Source organism: Myiozetetes cayanensis, unplaced genomic scaffold, assembly GCF_022539395.1.
Source record: "Myiozetetes cayanensis isolate MyiCay16 unplaced genomic scaffold, myiCay2020 scf4, whole genome shotgun sequence".
NCBI classification, from domain to species: domain Eukaryota; kingdom Metazoa; phylum Chordata; class Aves; order Passeriformes; family Tyrannidae; genus Myiozetetes; species Myiozetetes cayanensis.
The window spans coordinates 71,415,401-71,432,511 of NW_026087631.1; the positions used below are offsets into that span (position 1 = coordinate 71,415,401).

Genomic DNA, 17,111 nt, shown 5'->3' on the forward strand with positions numbered 1-17,111 from the left:
CAGGGAATCCATCCCACTGGCGCTGCCTTGTTAGCTCAACTTCTGCTAAACCACAACAAAAGCAAAATTTAGTATTCAGCTTTTAATCAAAAGGATAAAATACTATCATGATGCAAACACGTAAAAAACCTGAATGAGGCTCACAGATATTACCTGAATTCTGACGTTTCCTATTTTGGAAAGTCAAACCCTTCAATCTCAGCCTGTTTTTAAAAGACTTATGTTTTTGCGGTAAAGGTACTAATTCTCAGCCGGGTAATATTTCACAAAGAACAAAAGCAAGACAGGCTTCCAGTATTTTCAGGCTATGTCAGCATTTCACAGCACTTTGAATGGCTATTTTTGATACACGGTTGATGACTGAAATTAAAAATACCGACTTTAACAATGCTACTTACCTGTAGGTGTTATTTTTCTTACTACTTCAAACAGTATAGAATTGGAGTTACTCTCTTTTGGACCTTGAGAGCACAATACCCCAAGAGGGTACCCAATGAGTATCCCAATCAAATACGACAAAAGAAAAAGGAAAATAAAAAGAAGAAGATGAGTTTTATGCAGAGAAGATCCTAAAAGAGGCATTTGGTTATTACCACTGTATCAGGAATAAAACCAAAAAGCATCCAGCATTACGTCCCTCCTGCCCAAGCTCCCTCTGTGGCAGACAGTCTAACGCTTTACCTAGTAATCTGACCAAATGTAAAAATACAAAAGCTTAAAATTTAAGGAAGAGTAGCCTTTTCCTTTGAAAGAGCTTTAATTATCTCCCATCATTAAGTAACAGCTGCATTTAAAATAATAATGAAAATTAACAGATTTCAACTCTTCATCCAATTAAAAAGAAAATGAACCAGAAAAAACAAACTGGGTGAATAATAATAAGTGAGTTTCAGGTTTTAGTACCTGTTTTAAAGACCATTGCTGAGCTTATGACTGTAATGTATAAAAAACCACCCCCAGATCTTAGGGCAAATAAACAAGGCTGAGAGATGGTGTCTTTTTGATATTCTGAAAATTAATTTTCCCATTATTTGGGCAACTGGGCTAAAAAAATAGAAAACAACTGCAAAGACTGCTCTAAGAAGAGGAAAAAGAAGAAATTCCACAAGTTGCTGTGAATTACTCGTATCCAAGTCCTGCTGAGCGCTGAAAGGCCTCTCCATGCAAGGAACGTAACCTGTTCTGAAGAGCTCTCCCTCCAGTCTGGCTTCCATATTAACAGAGATTAAAAGGCATGTCTAATCCTGGATTAGACAGCCCCTCATCAGGAATATGTGATCGCTGTCCAGATAAAACAATGCACTGAAAGTGACTGGCACAGTGTAGAGTCTAATCCTGGCTGTGCAAGGTACCCAGACCTGTGGTGTGATGGGCAGGAGGGTCTGGTCACCACTGGCTCAGGAATTTCCAGGCTTTGTATTAAAATGCCATTCATATTTAGAAACAAAACCTGTTTTCTATAGTGATTTTCAAAATTGGTTTTAATCACAGACTCATGGAATGGTTTGGGTTGGAAGAGACCTCGAAGACCTTCCAGTTCCAAGCACCCTGCCATGGGCAGGGACACCTTCCACTATCCCAGGTTGTTCCAAGCCACATCCAACTTGGCCTTGGACACTTCCAGGGATCCAGGGGCAGCCACAGCTTCTCTGGACAACCTGTGCCAGGGCCTCACCACCCTCACAGGAAAGAATTCCTTCCTAGACGTCAATTTTCCCCGAGAAACTCATCTTTAGTCCTTTTGTTTTCTAAACAGTAAACTTACAAGGTATTGTTGGAGATTAAAAGCACTACAAGAAAAAGATTAGAAGGATTTTCAGGTGTTTTTCGTTCAAAATCAATATTTTATGTTATGGAGATTATATTTCTTTTTTTTTAATTATGAGGGAACAACCACAATGTCTATTAATTTCACCCAACTATTGCTTTCAATCGGGCTGCAAGGCTGAAGAAAAGAGGTATTTGTCTTTACTACAGCATGCACCAAGCAGCAGAGGCATCAGGGGCAAGATGTTTTCCCCACCTGGATTCTGTCAGTGGATGCTGAAGTGCCATGAGGCCCGTGGCAGCCCAGGCAGTGGCACTGCCTAACTAACACCACAGCTACTCTCTTTCTCCTCCAGCTAAAAATAACAGCACGAAGCACTGCTGCCTCCTCTGCCTGCAACTGTAAAGGTCAGCTCTGAAAGAGGGAAGAAAAAAAAAATCACTCGGCACAAAATGAAAACATTTTGAACCTGTTTTTGTCAATTTTTATAATTTTTTTCCCCCCTTCAATTGAAAGCGATTGAAAGAGAAAAACACACATTTTGACACTGGGTATTTTTATTTCCAGCCATGCTCACCACTTCAAGAGTGATATGATGTACTGATGGCAGTACTGAAAGGAGAAGAAAAGAAGAAAACAAACCTCTTGTCGTAAAGCACCACAGGATTAGCACTTCAGCTAAGTAGAAAAACATAAATCACAGCTGCATTCAGTATCCAACAGTCATACCTGGAGCAAAAGGGAGGCAAAGCTAACCCTCCCTGATCTAAGAAGGGATGAAACAGCTCCAGGTGATTCAATACCAGCAGAAACACAAGAGGTTTATCAGCAAACTTGAAGTACTGAAGCTTTTCAGGTTCACCTTGAAAAGAGGAGCATGTTCAAAGACATGTGAACTTTTCAAGACGCTATGCTCCTCTCTCCCCACTATTAGCAAAGAAAGTGGTGAGGCGTGGGGAGGAAAAAAGCCAGACAAAAAAAAACCACCAAACCCTTGGAATATTTAACCAGGCTCTCGTAATCAGTAGGATCAAGATTTTCCTATGGACATTTTAAGAAAAACCATGAAAAGTTAGATCTCAAGTCCTGCAGGTCTTGCAATAGGAGTTGCTATGCCAGAGCCAAATCAACTCAACTGAGTTTAAAAACTACCAGGGAAGTGCCTTTGGAGAATTAAATTCCTAGTAGGAAATTGCACCAATCGAGTCTTTTGCATCACTAAGCCATTGCCCCCGACCTCCTGATTCCTATCAGACTATTTTGCAAACAAAATTCCAGCAGCTCCTAGCCCAGCCTGCCCAACCACACGGTATCTGCCGCTCGCTCGTAGGAAATATGAGAGCAATGAAAGCCAAGGAGTTCTCGCCGTGGCCATGAACCAAATGCATCCATAGGAATGATGGGCGAAGATTCCCCACCAAATTCCTGACACATCTGAAGTTGCTGACCAAGACAGAGACCACCTCTGAAGCAGAGGCACACAGACAGTTCCCAGCTGAAATATTTCTGCACAAGGCCAGAAGAGGAACCATAACATTCCTCTCTGGTCACCATCCAGAAGAAGAATATCCCATTTAGCTAAACAAGATGCACAATATCCTATTAAGATGGCTTTCTAAAATGAAAAGTAAATTAATAGGAAACAGAAGGTATTTTGATTTCAGTTTCTTCTGTACAGCATTAATGGTTCCCATATGTCCCCAGTCCGCTGGCAGTGGTGATTTTTAGATCATTTATAAAAACCCAGGGGCAAATGAGTAGTTTTCAATAAGAAGTGTTCTATACACTGACGAGCCATTCTTGCCTCAGTGATGCTGCACACAATGCTTACTCTCCAGAGTAAGCAGAATGGCACAAATCCTGAGGTGCAATCCAGGGTTACTGTGGCCAGATCTGTACCCCAGGTAACCCTGGCAATTCCTGCTCTGGTCAGAGCTCTGGAGGAGCTGCAGGGCCACCTCCATCCATATCCATCTGTGCCTACAGATCTGTTCTGGCCCGTCCTCTGCCCCAGTGCCATCCTGCCAAATGTCTGCTATCCAGAGGTCTCCAATGCTGAAATCCCTGGAAACCTACCACAGCGCTTCGTTATTATTAACCTTGGAAAGTCTTTCCTTATGACCTGAGAACCCACAAGTATGTGAAAAAGATTACTCCACTTCCTTTCACAGTAACATTTTATTTGAAAAATGTCACATCACTTTCACCTTCCTTTGGCAAATCAGCACCTTCAGAGCTCCTGTTTTCTACAGCTCTTACTTTACTCTGAAAGAAAGACTTCAAGGTTCTGGAGCGTGTCCAGAGAAGAGAACGGAGCTGGGGAAGGGTCTGGAGCAGCAGGAGCGGCTGAGGGAGCTGGGGGGGCTCAGCCTGGAGAGAAGGAGGCTCAGGGGGAAACTTCTGGCTCTGCAACTCCCTGACAGGAGGAGGGAGCCAGGTGGGGGTCGGGCTCTGCTCCCAGGGAACAAGGGACAAGAGGAGAGGGAATGGCCTCCAGCTGTGCCAGGGGATGTTAAAGGTTGGATGTTGGGAAAACTGCTTCATGGAAAGGGCTGTCAGGCATTGGCACAGCTGCCCAAGGCAGTGGTTGAGTCCCCATCCCTGGAGGGGTTTAAAAGCCATGTGGATGTGGCACTTGGGGACATGGGTGAGTGGTGGCCTTGGTAGTGCTGGGGGAACAGATGGATTCCACAATCTTGGAGGGCTTTTCCAACCTAAATGATTCTATGATTCTAAACCCAGCTAAGATGTCACCAGCATGAGTAGGCTTAGAGGACACCTCTGGGCTATTCTCCATTTCCATATCCACACAGAACAAGAGCAGATGCCTCTTTCTATCTGCACCATTAAGTACTCACAACTACCTCCTCAGAATATTTTCCAACTAATTCTCCATCAAACTTTTAGCCTTTTCACCTCTTCCATGCTTCCTTTTGGTTGATGAGAACATTATGTGCAACAGAGTAAAAACAGTAAGTATTAAAGTCAATATATGTCATATCTATTTTATATATTCTTGACAAGGCAAGCTGGCAACTGTTGTGGTGTCCAAAACTCATTACAGACCTCACATATTCTGTATTTTGGTCATATTTCTTTAATATGGAACATTACCACGCTGTCTGTTAGTTTTTCTGCATGAAATACAAATCTGGACTGCAGCTTAGGATCAAAGAATCTCCCGCCAATCGGTGGGTGGAATTGGATGGAGCAGAGGGATGTCAAAGTGACCCAGAGTGTAACATGCCCCTTCTGCTCAGGTGGATCTCTAGTGCCATCCGATGATGGGGATCACAGAATCCCACAATGGTCGGGGTTGGAAGGGACCTTAAAGAACATCCATTCCACCCCCTGCCATGGGCAGGGACACCTTCTGTTATCCCAGGTTGTTCCAAGCCCTGTCCAACTTGGCCTTCAACACTTCCATGGATCCAGAAGCAGCCACAGCTTCTCTGGGCAACCTGTGCCAGGGCCTTACCACTCTCCCAGCCAGGAATTCCTTCCCAATATCCCATCTAACCCTGCCCTCCGGCAGTGGGAAGCCATTGTCCCTTGTCCTGCCACTCCACGCCATTGTCAAAAATTACACTCATGGTTCCACTGTGGCATGGGTGCAGATAATCCAAACCCACTCTGATGTTTAATGACCAGAGAAAGTACAAAGAGAGGGCTGTAGCACAACCTCTGCACACATGCCTTGGGGGGCTTCAGAATGGTAACTTCTCTTCCCCAGTCTTCCATTACCAAAAGCTGTAACACCTTCCACTTCCACCTACAGTTTACACAATTTCTGCCACAAAGTTCCATTGATCACAACAGCCCAAAACCCAACACAGCTCCCCAGTACATGAGAAGTTGTTGGATCCATCCTCTTCTGAATAACCAGCCCTGGCCACACGAAAAGCCTGGCCAGCTCACCCTTCTGTCTGAAAGCAGGCTGGGATGGATCCTTAAATGGAACAAGAGAAGAATAGGGAGATCCTCCCCATGAATACATCTCTCAGCCTCCAGCAATATACAATTTAGAAACCTATTGAGGCAAATCTTTGAAGGTGTTTTTTTTTTTATGACTCCTTGTAGAGCACATCTACATTTCAGTCATCCACAATGTCCCACACAGAGCCGTGAGGATGGAGCTCCCAGCTCCACCACTGCAGAGAAAAGCCTGACAAGTTCTCTGAGACAGAAACCCACTTTTTGTTTTCCTCAGATCCTGCCCACGTGGTCCCAGGCAAGCTCCCTGCAGCGTGTACAGCAAAACTAACATGATTTGCCACTTTTCCAAGGGATAGTAAGACCAGTTAGAACGTTTTGGCTGTAGCACACAAGACAAAGATTGGTTCTGTACAGGATGGTGGTGCTGCCAATACTGTGTATGAAGTGCAGGACGTGACAGGGTAGACGAGGAGTCAGCTGAATCTCATCTTTTATTCAGATCTACAAGGCTGACAGCTCTCACCACTTGCCAGCTGGTGACAGGTACATTTAAAAAAAAAATTTTTTTTTAAAAAAGTCTTTTTTTTGACATCCTCGCTTCTCTAACAAAGGAGCTATTTTAAAATTCAACATGCTCCCTTGGAAAGCCTTAAATAGTTTCTGAATGTAACTGGCATTATGCTGTAAGCCAATATTAAATAGTTTTGGGGAGGAATCGTTTAAATTGTCGAGGAAAACCTACATTTAAGTGTTACAAAGGAAAGGATGTGCTGCTATCTGTGGGAGGCACAGGGCTGCATGCAGAAGGATCTGGACACCACCAGCTACCCTGAATTTGGATGAGTAATCAGAAAAGATCCCTATCTCAGTCAGGAATGAAGACTACTGTTATCTTCACTGCACCATATCCTCTTTACACAAGTTGAAGACACCTTGTCCTAATCATCCAGGCAGCATCACAGTGGCTGCAGTCTGCAGTTGCTGAAAGTTTGGAGAGTTTTGAGCTTCAAGTTCTCCACTCTCCAAGCTCTTGCATGACCAGAAAAACATGAAGTGAGAACAGAAGAAGAAGGAATAGGTACAGAGCAGGATTTCAGTTCCACTTTTAAAATTACCTTCCTTTATGGACGAGCAGATTTTTAGCCATTTAGTAATTTAGATATTGAGTGAATAACTAAACGTGTTATTCACTGCAGCAAGAGATTTAGCACCCAGCTCAGCCCTCTCTTTCAGTATTTTGCATTTAGTGTGGCTTCATGCATTGCTCAGCTCTGCAAATACTGACTGAAAGAAAGGGAAATGTTTTTTACGCTCATTAATAGGCTGGTGATGGGAGTAAGAGAAAAGAAAAGGATTGTTTGATGATGAAAATCTGCTTTTGCTCTCCTGACAGACCCGTTTCTATCAAGGGTCAGTAAAGAGAAGCTGACGCTGTCCTCCCTTCGGAGGGGTGAAAAATGTGTCACAGCTTGGGAATTCCTTACCAGAGGCACCTCAAAATCCCCCTGGCTCTGCTGAATTAAAGATGTGGAAAAGAGTTTTTAAAGAAGTTAGAGGGTTGGAACTAGATGATCTTTAAGGTCTCTTCCAACCCAAACCATTCCGTGTTTCTGTGTTGCCCAGAAGTTGTTAGAGCAGAGACCCAGAAGAATAGGAAAGAGAAACTCAACACGTTAAAAACAAACTGATGAAGGTGATGAATATTTCCACCTCTCAGAGGAGATCAAATAACCACGTGCAAACCACCCCTGGCATCACATGTCACTCACCAGGTCTATGTTTTGCATGATGTCCTGGAAGGAAGGGTGAGTCCGGAACTGCTCGAACAGATCCCGCTTGTAGAGCAGCGCGTACACCAGGTTCGGGTTGTGGTGGAGGGAATTTGTCAGGCAGGAGTTGATGATCTCCAGCATCATTCTGATCACTTCCTCGATCACATTGAGGTCTTGCGCCTTTAAGAAAGGAATAAAAGGTTAGTGTGCCCTTTTCCATTGTAAAAAACACTGAGTAATAAAGGCAGCGCACAGGTAATTATTATTAATGGAGCTATTAGATGGTTGCTGTCTCTGTGGTGAGCAAATCTGGCACCCCAGTATCTGGAAAGAGATATGTTGAAATGCATCACACTAGTCTTCAGCCCCACAGCTTGATTCTCTCAACAGGAACCATCTTCTCATGACACAAAGCATTATCTTACAGCAATCAGCCAAATTCAACAAGGGTTAAATGAACTTAGTTTTCTCAACCTTTCCTATGCTAAGTAAAAGCGCTTCAGTTATTTAATTTAACACATCTTCTGCTGAGACCCTCCTTGGGGGAGGAAGGGAAGGGGAGAAGAGAGAAAAAGTATCAGAAAAATAAAAAAATGGCTGGTGAAAGAGGAAAGCAAAGACAGTAGAAGTAAAACTGACTGGATCAAACCTCACTGTACCTTGAACATCTGTCACTGTTACCAGACTTTATCCCTCTGAGCTTTTTTTCCTTAAAACTATTTTCCTGGCATTGAAGAATACTTGTAATAAATGAAAAAGAAGTCTCCTTTTGCAGTGCACTAAAGCTTTAACACTCAAGATAAACTTGTAGAGCTTTTCATCTTGTCAGTGCCTTTGACAAACCATTCCTGATGATTCTGAAACTCAAACTTTCTAAGCTGAACAAGCTGGCATGTGAACTCCTGCCAGCCTTCTGAATTCCTCTCCTTGAGCTCCACATCATGATATTTCCAATACGATTGCTCAGACTAGAGAGCTGTCTGTCCTCCCTTGGAATAGAGTTAAAAAAGGAAATTCTACCTTGCTTGTATAGTTTGGTCTCTCCATCACATCAAACACAGGACTGGGAGACTTTACAGGTCTGGCAAGAGTGTGAATCATACTAAACTAGCCTGAGTTTTTTTGCTGGGTACAAACACTGAAATCACCAATATATCTCTTCACCAATTGCCCAAAAAGCTCATTTTCTGAGCACTTAAATTCTTCATAATAAGGCAGTACTTGCAACAGCATTTTGCTGGATTGCCCTTCAACCTGTACATAGTTATTTTCTACTGTAGAGTAGCACTGTAGGAATTGTCACTTCAGATGTACATTCTTACCAAGGCAGAAGAGAACACAGGAAGTTTTTGTTGTCCTGGTTAGAATCAGAAAGAGCAAAATTCTTTGCTACCACTTTGCTCTGGCTGCTTTCAACGCAAAGCAAAGGTGCATTTCTTCCTGGAAGTGTAAATCACAGAATCCCAGAATGGTTTGGGTTGGAAGGGACCTTAAAGCTCATCTCATCCCACCCCCTGCCATGGGCAGGGACACCTTCCACTAGCCCAGGTTGCTCCAAGCCCCTTCCAACTTGGCCTTGGACACTTCCAGGGATCCAGGGGCAGCCACAGCTTCTCTGGCCAACCTGTGCCAGGGCCTCCCCACCCTCACAGCCAGCAACTCCTTCCCAGTATCCTGTCTAACCCTGCCCTCTGGTAGTGGGAATGAAATAACTGCTTCAGCTGGAATCTGAAGAAAAATCCACACCTAACTCATCTTGGTAGTGATGCTTGCCTATCAGCTTGGATTTATTTCAGAATACGCTAGATTATGATGTGTTGTAAAAACCTCTGAGCACTGGCAAAATTCCCTCCCCAGTGCAGCAAGGTGAGCTGGTGACCATCCTAAAATACAGATTACGTGACTTCTACAGAACATTATGATTCAGAATCAAGTGAGATCTACCCAGTTACCAGAAAGGTAAGAAAACACACGACTACTTTTCAAAAATTAAATGCTTTTTAATAAAATACCTTCACCTTAAACACCAGACACACACCTAGTTGAAGCATAAAGCATTGCTGACCATCTTCAACTAGGATGGAGACTGCCCGTGGTCAGCTTCAGTGAAAAGTTGCAGGAGTCATTTCTCAGTAAGTAAAGTTTTTAGGAGCTGATGGACAGAATCAACCATCTGCTTTTCAGCTGCCACATTCCAGGTGAAGAATCTGGGACTCCAGCGAAGAAAAACAGGAGATACAGTGAAGATTTTTACCCAAAACTGACTAGACAAGAAAAGAATAATTTATAAGAAGAATGACCTCCAAGAAAGATAGAGAAGTGGGAATGAATCCCGGTATTGCATATACGTTATCAGGAGAACCGTACTCTCCTATAATTAGCGATAGAAGCATTTCTAAGGGCTTGGAAGTCTTCAAAACAAAGGAAAAAACAAGCTGAAAGCCAAGGACAGCATCTGGACGAGATAATGGAGAAATGCAGTAAAGAGCTGATAAAACGCCGTGTGATTTTTCTGCTCTGCATCACCAGTATCAGGGTACAGCCCCCCTGCACCCAGACATGGCATCAGGACAGGTATAAACAAGGCTACGAAAACATTTTGCCGCTGAAGTCTATCACCCTGTGTATTAGAGCAGCTGAACACATCTGAAAGGCTGCATGTGCATGGCCAAGTCAAGGACTACCCCACCATCCTCAGCAGCAGTGTAAGACTATGATGTTTTTGACTGGATTAGCTGTTACATGAAAAGAAAAGCCAGATACTGATTTGCAGGGGACGAATAGACAAGTTTCAATCTATTAAACAGCACATTTAAAAGAGAGGAGTTCAAAGTAACAGCATTTTCCTATGCTTACAATTGACAAATTCAATGTGGCAATCACATTTAAAATTATTACAGTATTCCTTTAGAAAACAGGGCTCAGAAAATGGCTCTGTTGGCATTGATGTATATCAGTCCTCCCCAATCTTTTTTTTCCTTTGTGTTTTGTTTTGTTTTTGTTTGTTTGTTTGTGTGTGTTTTTGTTTTTGTTTTTTTTTGGTTTATACCCCTGGAAATAATTATACCAATAATTAAAAGAAAGGTGGAAACTAAAAGCTTGGTACCAATTCTGTGAGACTGAAATTACAACTGCAAAAGGGATGGGAATGTAGACACAGCATTAAAGGGTAATCCTAGGGAACCACCTCACGTTCCTTCTCTGGAGAGGAATTAAATGTGGTGCTTTTCTTGCAAAGATTCCCATTTTTAAGGCAAAAAGCCAGATGCTTTGTCATGTTCTAGCTGCACGAGGAATAAACCAAGCAGCGACAGCTGCAAGAGAGCCAGGTAGAGTTCTGGGTAGTCTGGGTCTCTTTTGTTAAAAGAAAAAGGAAAAAACAAGTGATCAAGCCAGAGGAAAGAGAATGGAAATAATCTGAGAGGATGCAGGGGAAAATATGACAATGGAGAATGTTATCTGGAGAAAAACAATTTGAGTTTGATAAACACTACCAAGGAAGACACAAAAGTGCAAAGGCAAGTGATGGGCAGAGCTGGATGTTCTTGGATCTGACCAGGCTGAAATACTGTTGCTTTCCTTACTGCAATATAATTACTAACTATCATGGCATCCTCCTGGGCAAAGAGTTCCAGGTCAGTACTTACACACTGATGTGTAAAACCAGTTGAAAAGTATATGGTTTATAAAAATCAAAGAAGTCAAGCAGCCTAACAGCAAACCCCAGGCATGTGCTCATACTTTGGTTCTTTACAGACATATTTACCCATCAAAAGATAAAACACTGTCAGTGGAGGATGCAGAAGTTCAGTGTCACCAAAAACCTGTTTAATTTATGGTACCCATCTTCTGGTTCCCCCAACAGAACATTCTGAGTGCTCACCTCTTTAATTCAATTTGACATCAAATTAATTTTTAATTTTTGCAATAATAAAGAACAGGTAAACAAAGTTCTGTTCTGAGTTAATGCAAATTTCCAGCCTCTAAATGTTAACAATTCTGAGGAGATAAAGGGAGGCACGTCCTTGTGTGATTCAGCTTAAGTTTGCATAACCATCCCTCATGCAGATGGCCACACAACCTGAGCTGGGGTAATGCTTCAGCTGCCCATCTCCAGTAGTGACAACAGAGCTGTATCCAAGGAATTATTGGGAGTCTTAAATTCAGGCTGAAATGGCAAATGAAATAGTTATTTTCCTTAGGTTAAAAATTTAAAGAGGGGGCTTATAGGAAAGATGGGGTCAGAGTTCTTTGTAGGGTCTGTAGTAGTAAGACAAGGGGTGATGGTTTTAAACTGAAAGAGGGGAAATTCAGAAGAAACTGTTTGCAATGAGAGAGGTAAAACACTGGCACAGGTTTCCCAGAGAAGCTGTGGCTGTCCCTGGATCCCTGGAAGTGTCCAAGGCCAGATTGGATGGGACTTGTAGCAACCTGGTCTAGTGGAAGGTGTCCCTGCCCGTGTCAGGGGGTGGAATGAGAAGATCTTTAAGGCCCCTTTCCAATCCAAACCATTCTGGGATTCTATTCCATGACTCTAAAAAGTACTGGTCCACAAAACTTAAGTGTCATATCATGTCCACATGACAACTACATATTTCAGATTATATATTATTTGTATTATTATATATTTATTTACTGCAAACTAGAATTCACCTAAATGCAACTATTCATTCCCCTCCCCCCTCCTTTTACCTGGATGTATAGTAATTCCCAGTCCAAAACAACAAATAATTTTAAGCCTAAACAGGTCTACTTTGAAACTTTTTTTACAAATCTGTGATCTAACAGAGCACCTTTTCCTTTGTGGCAAGATCCATACGAATGGTCACACGCACCAAACGACAGCAGGTATATAGATCCAGATTGCTGCTGCTTGCTAAAGAAGCTCCATGTCTCACTGTGCATCCATATTGCAGTAATTTTCCAGACAAATAATACTTTCAGCTAAACAACTACTAAATATACAGTTAGCACAAAAAAGCAGGAAGAAGCTTATCTGCCTCAGAAAACAAAACCTGAGCAGGGACGGGTAAGGCAATACCCTACAATTGCACAAAGTAAACAGGGTAAAAAAACCCTAACACAACAGGAAAAGCACATGGTACTGAAGTCTTAATCCAAAGAAACCCGATGAAGTAAAGTCAGAATGTCACAAGTAATAGCAAAAGAAACACATGATGGAAATGCAGGCTGACAAAAAAAAAACATGTCCAAACACAGTCCTGAACTTATTGCTTATGACAGTGAATGGCTTTTAGCAAGTGGGATCTTGCTGCCAGTAATAGGATGGTTTGACATTTGAATTTTCAAAAGTGCAAGTTTCTGTATGTCACAGCTCAGTGGCTTTAGTTCACAGTGACTGACACTGCAGGTCCCTCTCCAGTAGAGCAAGGAGTGCACACAACATGAAAAAGCTGGGAAGAAGCTACTTAAAGCAGCTGGGGATGCTCTAATAGTTTCCTTCCCAGGAACTCCACAATTCACAGCAGCAAAACCATCCTGGACTCACCACTCACCCAGGTAGTTCTGAGAGACCCCTTCAAAGTCAGAGAATCCAAGAATGGATTGGGTTAGAAGGAGACTTTAACATCATCTCATTACACCCCTCTGCCATGGGTAGGAACACCTTCCACTATCCCAGGTTGCTCCAAGCCCCATGCAACGTGGTCTTGGACACTTCCAGGGATCCAGGGGCAGCCACAGCTTCTCTGGCCAACCTTTACCAGGGCCTCCCCACCCTCACAGACAGCAATTCCTTCCCAATATCCCACCTCATCCTGCCCTCTGGCAGTGGGAAGCCATTCCCCCATGTCCTCTCCCTCCATCCCTTGTCCCCAGTCCCTCTCCAGCTCTCCTGGAGATCCTTTAGGCCCTGCAAGGGGCTCTCAGGTCTCCCTGGAGCCTTCTCTTCTCCAGGTGAACCCCTCCAGCTCTCCCAGCCTGGCTCCAGAGCAGAGGGGCTCCAGCCCTGGCAGCATCTCCTCTGGACTCTCTCCAGCACCTCCACGTCCTTCTGCTGTCGTGGCCCCCAGAGCTGGAGGCAGCTCTGCAGGTGGGGTCAAGTCCTCCTCTCCCAGCTGGGCAGGACAGAGGAAGAGGAGTCAGAGGAAGGTGCAGCACGCACTGGGTACAGCACTCCACGTACCAGGGAGGGCTGCACCAGTTCTGTGTTGCTGCACCCACGGTGGGACCCACCCATCATCCTCAGCTCTGAAGGCTTCCACGTGGATGCAGGGATAGAGGAAAGGTGAGGGTGGACGTTGCTCAGGCAACATTAATTATGGCTTTTCTCCATTCTGAGCCCCTATTCACGATGATTCACTATAATTTTTCATCAGTGAGATTCCATAATTTGCAAACATAAATCATAAAAATTTGTAGTCATAAATGACTACTTCCTTCATGACGCAGACATGACTATAAAGGCAATTTTGTCAGCAATGGAAAACAAAAAGACACACGTCCTGAATATTTAACAGATATCAAAAAGACTAAGAATGCCAAATTAACCCCAAACAGCTCCTGCCATTCCTTTCACCAAGGAGAAACAAGAAGGAAAGATTTGGTAAACTGTTCCAGATCCATAAGCTGCAGCCAGAAAATGTACATTTGAATGAACAGTTCAGTTCATTTTCCATCACTTTTTTTTTTCATCTGGCTTTGTACATGCTAAGGAATACTTCAAATAATTATGTTTTTGTACATTCAGTAGTTAGTTCTTCCATGCCTGCCTGAAGGCCAGCTATTACAGACTCCAGGACGGTTTTCCACACTCTTCTCTGTGGAATAGACAAGTGACACTTCAGGGAATTTCACCTTGATAACATAATTTAACAGCATCCACAATTATAAATGATGTAAACTTCCCTTTCCGCTTTGAAGAGGAATATCTACAGTTAAATAGTTTCAAATAATTTACTTTATTTTTAGCTGCTTTAAGAGAAGCATATGTATCTTGTTTGTATTAGCTTTGGGGAGATTCCAAGAGAGCTGTCTGAATTTCCTGCATTTTCAGCAGAAAATAAAACCTTCAACAAAATAAACTCGCTCTGCCAAAGGAGTGGAAGAGCGGAGGGGAAAGAAGGAAGCTCACAAGAAAGCTGTTCTTGACCTCAGTGAGCAAAGGAACTTCAAAGCCAAGCCTTTGGTGACTGGAATCTTATCTTCATCTCTTTTACTGGCAATACACTTCGGCTGTTCTATGTCAAAACCAGACAACTTTTGGTCAAGTAGGTATTAAGTGAAAAAATGCAGGGCCTATGGTGATTATACCTCAAAAAGTAACTCTGGCATCTCTGATCACTGCCTAGAAATGAAAGCAGAGCTGTCACACCAGACAAAAGTTTGTTGCTAGACACTTTACTAAACAAACCGTCCATCCTGACACTCATTCATTGCCCTCCTGAATAACTGAGCAAGCTAAAAGGGCAGGTTTTCCCCCATGTCCAGCCAGTCCATGTGGTAACACAGCATTCCCAACGAGGAACACGGTGCTTTCAGCCCATACCGCGATGTCAGTGCCCACCACAGCCCATGACAAGGCTACGCCGTAGGAGATGCCGTGGTGGTTTGTCCTGTCCCAGGGAAAACGGCTCAGGAGCTGCTGCTCCAAGGGAAAACACACCAAACAACACCTGCCAAGGCAGCAAACCCAACTGCTTGGATGAAACCATGTCTGCTACAGCGCTGGGCTTGAATAGCCACTGGCCAAGGAAATACAAAGCTGTTTCTGAGGGCATGTCTATATATGAGTGGCGGTGTAGGTGCCTTATCGGTACTTCTTATGTGACTTCACTGGGTTTGTTATCCAGCTGACCTACAGCTAATCCACAGCTCATCTCCTGGCCCCACCTTCACCTTCATCTCTTCTTCCATCCATGTCCTTGCTATCCTGGAAATTCCAATCCTAAAACACTTCATGTTGAAATAATTTAATTTACCCTTTCCCTCTCTCAAAGTCCAAAATCAATCAAAAATACTATAAAATGGCCCAAATTCCCCCAGTGCTTTAACTGATTCTTGGTGATGCTTCATAGTTCTAGTCCTCTGTCCATTTTACCTGTTTACTGAGGATTTTACAGTTCAAAGAATCTCTGAAGGGTTTGGTTTGGAAAGGACGTTGAAGCTCATCTTGTTCCATTGGCAGGGACACCTTCCACTAGACCAGGCTGCTCAAAGCCCCACGATCAATCAAATCAAATCAAATCAAACTATTTTCATCCCAACTATCTTAGAAAAAGTAAATTACTATGCCAGATATCTCTTCAAGAGGCCAGTCTAAGTCCACCAAGAAACTCCAGCACAAGGGGAATCACCCACAGTGCCCAAAAAACTTGATAGTCACCAGCTAGGGGCTCCAACATTGCAGATGAACGAAGACAGCATTTCCAAACCACACTCAACAATGACAACAAAATGCAAATACTATTCAGTAAAACTAAACCCCATCATTGTCTAAGGTCCCACAAAACTGGGGAAGAAACTGCTGCTAGGAAAATGACAGCACTCCTGCTAAGAAAATTAAAGTTAAAACTGTGAATTTGTATTTTTGTCAAATCATGCTTGAAATACTAATGAGGTTCTCTTGCTGCTGAAAGGAAACGGAGATTTCTCCACTTCTCCTTGAAACTAAGCAGTATTCCCTAGAGGTATGGGAAGATTTTGTTTAGTTTGACTGGTAGAACAGGAAAGGACAAGTTCCCTACGCAACACCAACTCTACCATACAAAGGTAAATAGATCATTATGATACAGGCTTTAATTAACAGAACCCATCTACCTTGAGAAGAGTTCAAGGACTTTAAAGACATTCCTCAAGTGAAAAATTTCTGATTCCAGCCCTACACATTCAGCTTAGCTGCAAAATGTCACCAACAAATCCTTTTGGAGGAGTCATAAAGTAATTACTGCTGTGGGAAGTGAAACCTTGATACTCACCATGGAATCACAGAATGGACTGGGTTAGAAGGAACCTTGAAGACCATCTCATTCCAACCCCAATTCCATGGGCAGGGACACCTTCCACTATCACAGGTTGCTCCAAGCCCCATCCAACCTGGCCTTGGACAATTCCAGGGACCCAGGGGCATCCAAAGCTTCTCTGGGCAACCTGTGCCAGGGTCTCACCACCCTCACAGTGAGGAATTCCTTCCCCATATCCTACTAACCCTGCCCTCTGGCAGTGGGAAGCCATCCCCCTTGCCCTGTCCCTCCATGGTCTAGCAAAAAGTCCCTCTCCATTTTCTTGTAGGCTCCCTTCAGGTACTTCCTAATTTTATTTTTTTCAATCGCATGGCAGGTGTTATATAACACAAAATTTCCCATCTATGTGTTTCATGCATAATGGTACTTACTGAAATCTATAGACTTACAAGTACATTTCTTAAACACAGTTTCTGAGGAACCTCTTCGAAGGAAGTAAGTGGTCTTCCAGGAAGGAACAAACTTAACAGCTCTGTAGGTTGGTACAGTCACTACATACACACCCATTTTTCTGTTTCAGTATGTACCTAAGTTCAGATTTAATCATCCTTGTCATATCTTTACTTCTTCTTCGGAATGGGTTCTTAAGCTTTTCATCCTGTGTGATGTTATTTGAAGTAGAGAAACCCTTATTTCTCTCATGAAGAAGAATAA

The 17,111-nt window shown here is 43.1% G+C and overlaps 1 protein-coding gene across 2 annotated transcripts in view; it reads right to left on the minus strand.

The window, feature by feature from the left end:
- Positions 1-17,111, minus strand: part of DYM (dymeclin) — a 206,802-nt gene that overhangs the window by 36,266 nt on the left and 153,425 nt on the right. For both annotated transcript variants that reach the window (XM_050329932.1, XM_050329931.1), the window contains one exon: positions 7,474-7,656. In XM_050329932.1, the coding sequence (XP_050185889.1) occupies positions 7,474-7,656 (183 nt within the window). The remainder of the gene's footprint in view (positions 1-7,473; positions 7,657-17,111) is intronic.